Raw genomic sequence first — 8,306 nt, 5'->3', positions numbered from 1 at the left:
GACCATACTCTGTATTCCTGTGCACGCGCGTGCGGTCGTGTGTGCGAACAGCTGTGGTATAAATTACGGTGTATTAATTTAAATAAAAATATATATTTTAATATCCAAAATGAACAGTACAGGACATTTCTCCTGAACCTCCACGCCTGCTTTTGGAGCATTTTCAATCAAATTCCTTATTCCATCTCTACATTGATACCACTCACTGGCTTGACGTGATAATGTATGCCAGCATGACGTTTTTGGAATATATGAAATTAATTGTAAGACTAATGGAAAAAGTGTTTGTCTATGAAGTGTGTTAATTTAATTGCGCCATATATTGAATCCAAGCTGCATTTTATTCTTTATTAAAGGTTTTGTAGTCTGTATTCGATTTTTTTTATTTACTTGTAAAATAATGCATGTGCTAAGCATGTCACATGATAAAGGAAAGGATACGGAAGGATCATAAGTTTCACGTAATGCTTGTTGAATCAATGAAATATGGAAATATATAAATCAGATATCAATTGTATCTGGAAGATAAATAAAGGATGTGAATAAAGGGTTTAAAATCTGTGAATTTCCATAACTTTCACGCATATATCATGTCTAAAATATTCACATATACGAAAATTAAATAACTGCTGTTGTTGATAAGATTTTCTTCATAATAAAATGAAAAGAAACCAAGCTGACAACATGTGCATAATAAAGACCATACAAGTGGCATAAGATATTGTGATAAGTAAACACTGAAATATACTACATGCAATGCCAATATGTTTTATTTTCAATTATAATGATTGAATTGACACACCAATCTCAGATATTTTAAGATTCATGTCCAACGAAATTAATTGTGCTTCCACCTGTGCTCTTCTTTGATAATTTCCTTTTGGAGAACTTCATTTCGTCTTATCTGTAAGAAATAAAAATGCAGTATGTTTTATGTCCACACTTTTAAATCGAGCTCTTTTTAGTGCATCCAGTACATAAAAACACACGTCTTGAGTATGCTTTCCACGTAAAATAATAATAATAATAATAATAATATAAGGGGTTCGATGGGTACACTGTAAATAGAAGTTCACATTGTAAAGAGTAGGTCACCCTCAGGGAACCCGTTCCCTTGATATCTATGGCTGCATGCACAACCAAAGATGATCTGCGGACTATCAGATCCGTGGATAAAATACTTGAAAGCTGTATATATATATATATATATATATATATATATATATATATATATGATCTTCCCTGATTTTTATACCAGACGTCTGAATTTTCAGCAACCTGAGGCCTTCATGAAACTTACTGGTGCATGTAAACCCGTCGCCTACGAATCCATCTATGCATTTGCAGTGAAGACCAATATCTTCATCGCATACATCATTTCTCTCAATCACGGGTAAACCACTAGTAGCATTAAAGCACACAGCATTTTTCCCACATTCAACTGTAAAGAAGTAAAAAAAAGGTGTAAATTGGCGTCAGGCAGACTTCTAACTCATACTTGAACCGGGGTTATCATATGGCTGGCTTACAGGGGTAATCACATCAAATATGTTAGTTATGATATTGATTAAAAAAAATGATATCAGATAAAATATTTATTTAAAACGGCCAACGGCCACACTGCTAGAGCTTTATCTGATACTAAATGCAGAACATCAGCTGGGAATAACATAATATTATATTTATTGTATTTCATGCGCTAGCATAAACCGATATACACACAATTACACATGGTATATCAGAGACATGACTGTGAATACCTAGAAAAAAAATAATCTGCAACCCAACAGACGATAGAGTTCCCACCTGTATGTTCGGGGTAAGTAAGCCACATCGAATGGTAGGAAAAACAGACCCTTTGATTAATATGTGTTGCTATACAAAGAAAACTTGACTAAGCTCATAAAATGTGAAAGGGACGGCACCTTCTTTGCACTGGCCATGTTTATGATAAAAGAATGTTTCCCTAAACTGCACCTCATCCAGTCAATTTTACCACTATTATTATCCTATCTAACTTTTGTTTCTCAAAGGAAAGTTAATAAATACAATAAAGGGAATCGGAGAAGACTGATCGTGCCCGGAAGTGACGTGTAGTGGTGTTAGAAGCGAAGCTGAGCGGTCATTTTAACCTGGAGGTGAACGGGAGAGAAGACGTGTAGTCGGAGGAAAAAGAAGTTTTCTAAACAACATGGTAAGATAACTCTCTTTTTTTACGCATTTTGGGCAGAGAATACTTGTAGAAATAACAGATGCATGATATGAAAACGTGACACGGAACTTGAAGGTGCAAAATCGTGCTTAATTTGCGGTCAACTTGTTTTGAAATAAATGCTGCATCGACCGCCAGCGCGACAAATAGCGTTAAGGGAAAATAATTCCCGGGAGTTTATAAATCGTTGTCATGCGGAAATTTGGCATTAATATAATCTGATGTGTCCATATCTAAGTATTTTGGGGTGTTTTATGGTATGGGCTGCAATTATAACGATGTTATAGAGGTCTTGAAGGACCTTGTAAAAACCAGGAAGTAGTTCGTAACTAACAACTGAACCGTACCGATCTCCGACTGCTGTGCAAAGCTTTTTTTTCAATATTTCAATATTTCAATATTTCAACGAATTTTTAGATCTTTACATGTCCATCTGACATGAAATTCCACACATATGAGCACACTAATACACCTTTTACACTGGGGTAGGCACAAATCAGTGACAAATGCCAAGACAAAGGTGACATTCTGACAGCCTCTTATCTGAGCTAAAAATCACAAGTACGCGACTGGCATTTAATGGCATCTTACAGCTTATTACCTGTCAAAATGGTCTTGACTTGCACATTGATTGCTGTGCAGTAGCTCATTTGTTATTAATTGTTCAGTATTAATTTTACTAATTTTAATTTTACTGAGTCTCAGGAAATGTTGTGTGCCTCTTTGCCCCAGTGTAGGCCCACTTTCTTAAGATGGAACATAGCTGTCCTTCCATACATTTCCAGTAGATGAAAAACTGAAAAAGCAGTGGATAGTGAACATCAAGCGTGATGTAGGGATGTCATTTCAGGTATATATATTTTTCAGGGTGGTGGTGGCGAGGGGCTATACTTAGTGACAGGAAAAAATATATTCTGTCATCTGTAATGGTTTTGCTCTCATAAGTTACATGGGTTTTGATTATTGTTGATTTAATATATACATGTAGTAAATGTTATATTTATATTAAACAATTACTACATATTTTTGTGCAAAAAAATGATGAAATTGTTTAAACACTGTCATAATTAGAGTTAAGTTATTCGGATTTTATATTCCAATCAAATTTTCTTATGTATCCTTAAAAGAAGATTTTTAGTTACATAAACGCATTCACATATGAAGTATTATAAAGCACCATTTGGTAAAACGATTCTCACAGGTAGATAAGATATAACATGACCAATTTCTATAGGCTAATGATTGCCAGCCTGAGGAAACTGGTTGCCAGTCTCTTTTGTCAGTGATTTTAAACTCAGATAAGAGGCTGTCAAAATGTCACCTTTGTCTTGGCATTTGTCACTGATTAGCTCCTCCCCCAGTGTAAAAGGTGTATTAGTGTGATCATATGTGTGGAATTTCATGTCAGATAAAGATCTAAAAATTCGTCAAAATATTGAAAAAAGATACAGCTTTGCACAGCAGTCGGAGATCGGTACGATTCAGTTGTTAGTTACGAACTACTTCCTGGTTTTCATAAGGTCCTTCAAGACCTCTATAACATTGTTATAATTGCAGCCCATACCATAAAACACCCCAAAATACTTAGATATGGACACATCAGATTATATTAATGCCAAATTTCCACATGACAACGATTTATAGACTCCCAGGAATTATTTTCCCTTAACGCTCTTTGTCGCGCTGTCGTTCAATGCAGCATTTATTTCAAAACAAGTTGACCGCAAATTAAGCACGATTTTGCACCTTCAAGTTCCGTGTCACGTTTTCATATCATGCATCTGTTATTGCTACAAGTATTCTCTGCCCAAAATGCGTAAAAAAAGAGAGTTATCTTACCAGGTTGTTTAGAAAACTTCTTTTTCCTCCGACTACACGTCTTCTCTCCCGTTCACCTCCAGGTTAAAATAACCACTCAGCTTCGCTTCTAACACCACTACACGTCACTTCCGGGCACAATCAGTCTTCTCCGATTCCCTTTATTCCATACCATGAATTTGATATATCATATTATAGCTTAGTGTTTTGTATTATTACCTACTGTCACCTGTTTCCTACAAATCTATATTTACAGTTAATGTACATTTTCGCCTGTTTGTGCTGGCGCATACAGATGCAGTAAATAATGCTTTCTGTTGCAGAGAATCGTTTCATGAATGATAACCAGAGATATATTTGTGGAAATATAACGAACAGCTTTATTATATACATGTTTGCTGACTCATCACTTTTATGCTTAACCAAATTTCACAAAAACGAGCACTACCAACGTTAATTATAATAGCATGAATAAATTTAAGACACTCACTGATGACGTCAGTAGTGGTATTGCACAATACAACATGACGAAAATCCACCCACTCCAAAAAATCCAATAGCCAAACTCGGCAATGTTCTTTCCAGTAAACTTTTAATACCGAAATGTATCCTTTTGGGTTAGAAAAGCAAAATTAACTGAGTTATTAATTGCATATTTTCAATATGGCCGTCAATTTTTGAGGGAAAATAGAAAAACAACCAGAATTCGACGGATATACTTTATTTGTGGCTCGTGTAAATGTACTTTTTGTCGGAAGAACACAATAAGATAGCTAAGTATATACTAATTCATTTCTGTTATTGAAAAAACAAAATGGCCGCCAAAACAATTATTTTCATATTCTTTTATTCTTATTTACTGATGGTTTTATTCAACTATGATGCAAAGAATGTATTCATCCAACCCTCGGGTTGCAAATTTGCTAATGATAATAATAAGAAGAATTACAGTGAAATTATCATATTTCTCGTTTAATTAGTCTAACTAAAAGCATGTGTGATTTTTCTTTTTATTTTGATCTTTTGTTAGCCAATAACCTGTTGCTTGACATTAGGTGAGGGCGTAAGCCCTTCAAGTTGTCACTCCCATGGGTCCAAAAGATGAACAATACTATGTTATTTTTGTAATTATTTGAAAAAAAAATAGTCTTTTAGGTCAGAAAAGTCAACTTAGATTTTACTAACTTCTGGGACATTGAGCACTTTTCATTACCCAAAATGGCCGCGACATTTTTAAAAGAGTATAAACAATCATGCACACCCAACTATATACAGTGCGTGTATATTCATCATTGTGGTGTCTATTTGCATACAGAGGTGCATATTGGGATTTTCTTTGTCTGCAAAAAAGACTGCTTACCGGTTTGCTTTAGATAAAAAAGATGCTCAAATAATTTCCTTATTATGATCGTAATTTTTTGTCCTGAATTTTTGTTTTTTCTGCAAAACAATGTAGAACTATAAGTTGGTATAAAGCCAGTCCAAAAGCAGTTTTCAGATATGCGGACTTCAACAGTCCTGAACGACTTACCGATGGTGCACTTGTATCCGTAATAACCTTCGGTACAATTGCATTTGTAATAGACAAGTGGATTTGCATCTTCACCCTCTATGCATGTCGCATTATTTGCGCAGGGGTTGGGCCAGCACCCGACTGAAAATAAATGCACAGGTAATAACGTGCTAGGCATTCTCTATCAGTTTGCATAGCTCAAATTACTGAAATGTATCTTGGATTGATAATTAATCCTTGATTTGTTATTATTTTTATGATAACACAACCCATGATTTGTGCTTAAATTACACAGGTATTTGTGTATATTAATTCAAAATTATTATCCACATCGGACACATATTAATAAGTTTACTTGATGCTCTACAACTTGTCAATCTCATTTCCAGCCCCTAAAGAAAAAATGAGGTAAAAGTACTCTCAACTTGACTTACAGTACGTTTCATCGGGAACATAACTGTAATTGCCAATCGCCATCAACCCCACAACAAGGCTGGAGAAGATCAATAAAATCATCGCTCCTTAGCAGATTTAGTGATCTGTACTTTTATGCTAAAATAAAACAGGATTTCAGCCGTGAGAAATGTTTGATAAAGGTGACCAAGATGTTGGTATGTTCATCCAGTAGCTTGAGTCTCGTCTCTCACACATGGATGTTCTGATATTTAAATCTAAACTCTCGCTCTCCTTTTTCTTTTCAACTTTATAATTATTTTATAAACTTAATTTACTTGGCAATTCACCTTAACTTATGAAATATATATAAATATAAGAAAGAAAAGCAAATTAAGGATCAAGCTCTATGCTGAAAATCTAGCTGAACAAATGAAATAATCAATGATTGCTGTTATTGTCCTGGTTAATTTGATATTGTTAAATTTTAAATCAAGTGACCGAAGTGATTTTGTTTAATATTCGTATTGTTTTATTTAATCTAGTATGTTCCATTCGCCTGTGTTTCATTTTCCATTGCTGCCTTTTCCCAATCAAAATGTGAAAATAACTACTTTATCACGTACCCAAGTACCTATAAATGGTTGCATAGAAAACATAATAAGTATGACCCCAATGTCTCACACTTAGGTACATTGTATAAAACGCAAATTCCACCATAAATTAAAAGTGAGAGTAGCACTGATAAAATAATTTTTTCGACAAGACAAAACTTACCTCGTTTTCACTAACTGAAGTCAGCTTGGATAATGAGACTTCTCGAACAAGTCTGTTTCACTAAATAGACTTCCAGTACGTGTCAAGCCGTCCCTCATCATATACCGGTACTTGACACAACCAACCAATGACAGTAGTTCCCATTTGAATAATTCTGTTTATTGGTTCCCCTTTACCACATGGTCTTTTACGCCTCCAAGTTGCAGGGACACTGATTCTAATCCACCCCTGCTTTTCTGTATCACGGCCCGCTAATATTCTGATAGAAATGTGTTGCTTGTCTGATGCAAACTTTGTATTTTCTCTAGCTTAGATATTATACATGTACTTATTTATTTTGATTATGATCCACTGTCATTTATTATTCTGATGAAACTCTATACCACATGTTGTTTAAACCCTCGGTATTACCAGCTCGATCTCGATTCCATATGTAACTCAGATCACCAATACTGACACTATCGGACGGTATTTTGTTCAGCAAAATTTTGCCTGGGGCGCTTCCATATCTGGAAGTCACATTTCTCATACGTCACAGCTCTGTCCCGCCTTCAGCTGCCTTTCCCGCCTTGAGCTGACGTCGTCTCGTGCAGACGATACAATCGAGACAAAGAACAAAGAAGCAAAGTGTTTGAATTTAGAACTAAGAATACCTCGCAATCTGAAATCAGTGCCACACCACAAGCACTGCTTTAAAAATCGATTTATTCTTATAACCATTGTCCACTCCTTATAGTGGTATCAGCTACAGCTGTCAAACTTGGCACACGGCAATCACGTCTATTGTGTTTATATCTTCAGGAATAAATGTTTTTTTTTTTTTGATAGGCAATAAAATACAAAAACATATGAAATATCCTTTTTAATGTATTACTTATTTTTCAATTAAAATCTTAAACACAGTAAATAAAAATAAATAAAGCAAAATTAAACCTGTTTTTCGTCTCATTTTTCACTCAATTTGGATAATTACTGCAGAGCACTATTCTTCAGTGGTACTGTAAAGCCAACACATGAAAAGGTATAGTGAGCAAGCCAGCTTTACATTGCCCTGGTACTCAGGATAGTTGTTTATTGATATCGATCATATTTTAAAACTTTCAATTTCTGCGCAATGCTGAAGCTATATATTTGATAATCACATTCAATGAGGAAGGCCAGGGTGTGACCGAAAGCTTTGTGAGGTACATATTGGTCCAGTACTGCGCACAGTTGGCTAAACATTCAAACCCATGGTTATAACCCTCTGATGAAGTCAGAAAAATAATAAACAAAGCATATTTTACGTCTCTGCCTGCTCAAGGTTGTTGGTCGAAATGCCATTTTCAGATCTGTCTCTCTCTCTCCCCCCCCCTCCCCCCCCCTCCCCGACAAGTGTCACGTGCTGCGTAAGGTGAGAAGTGGTGGATTAACCTACAAAATTAAAATACAGAGACGCATCTTTAGCCTTTCTATTTAATTTTTGGAGAATCATAGATAAGTTTATTTATTTTAACTGTACATTGATACAGCCTACCGCTTCAAATGGTAATGGATACCAGTATAACAGTTAGGAAAATATGAAACTACAGTAAGACTAATGGAAAATGTGTT

General features: G+C 35.1%; 1 protein-coding gene across 1 annotated transcript; it reads right to left on the bottom strand.

Moving 5' to 3' along the window:
* Positions 1-752: 752 nt before the first annotated feature.
* Positions 753-6,878, bottom strand: LOC106181430 (uncharacterized). Its single transcript, XM_087012211.1, has 5 exons — positions 6,714-6,878; positions 5,978-6,095; positions 5,562-5,684; positions 1,301-1,441; positions 753-904 (listed from the first exon to the last, which is right to left on the bottom strand). The coding sequence occupies exons 2-5, from the start codon at positions 6,057-6,059 to the stop codon at positions 891-893; spliced, it is 360 nt and encodes a 119-aa protein (XP_086868337.1). The 5' UTR covers positions 6,060-6,095; positions 6,714-6,878; the 3' UTR covers positions 753-890.
* Between the last annotated feature and the right edge of the window lie 1,428 nt (positions 6,879-8,306).

Source organism: Lingula anatina, chromosome 4 (assembly GCF_051362555.1).
Source record: "Lingula anatina isolate TDL-2025a chromosome 4, LinAna3.0, whole genome shotgun sequence".
Lineage (NCBI taxonomy): Eukaryota > Metazoa > Brachiopoda > Lingulata > Lingulida > Lingulidae > Lingula > Lingula anatina.
Note: the sequence above shows the minus strand (reverse complement) of the source record. Positions and strands in the feature narration are given on the sequence as shown.

What these genes read in the sequence shown, in the direction of transcription:
- LOC106181430 (XM_087012211.1), bottom strand. Translation starts at nt 6,059, where the DNA reads ATGATTTTATTGATCTTCTCCAGCCTTGTTGTGGGGTTGATGGCGATT. An exon ending in TGTTCCCGATGAAACGTACT is followed by an intron (nt 5,685 to 5,977) that starts GTAAGTCAAGTT and finishes ATTTATTTTCAG; the next exon opens with TCGGGTGCTGGCCCAACCCC. An exon ending in CGGATACAAGTGCACCATCG is followed by an intron (nt 1,442 to 5,561) that starts GTAAGTCGTTCA and finishes ACTTCTTTACAG; the next exon opens with TTGAATGTGGGAAAAATGCT.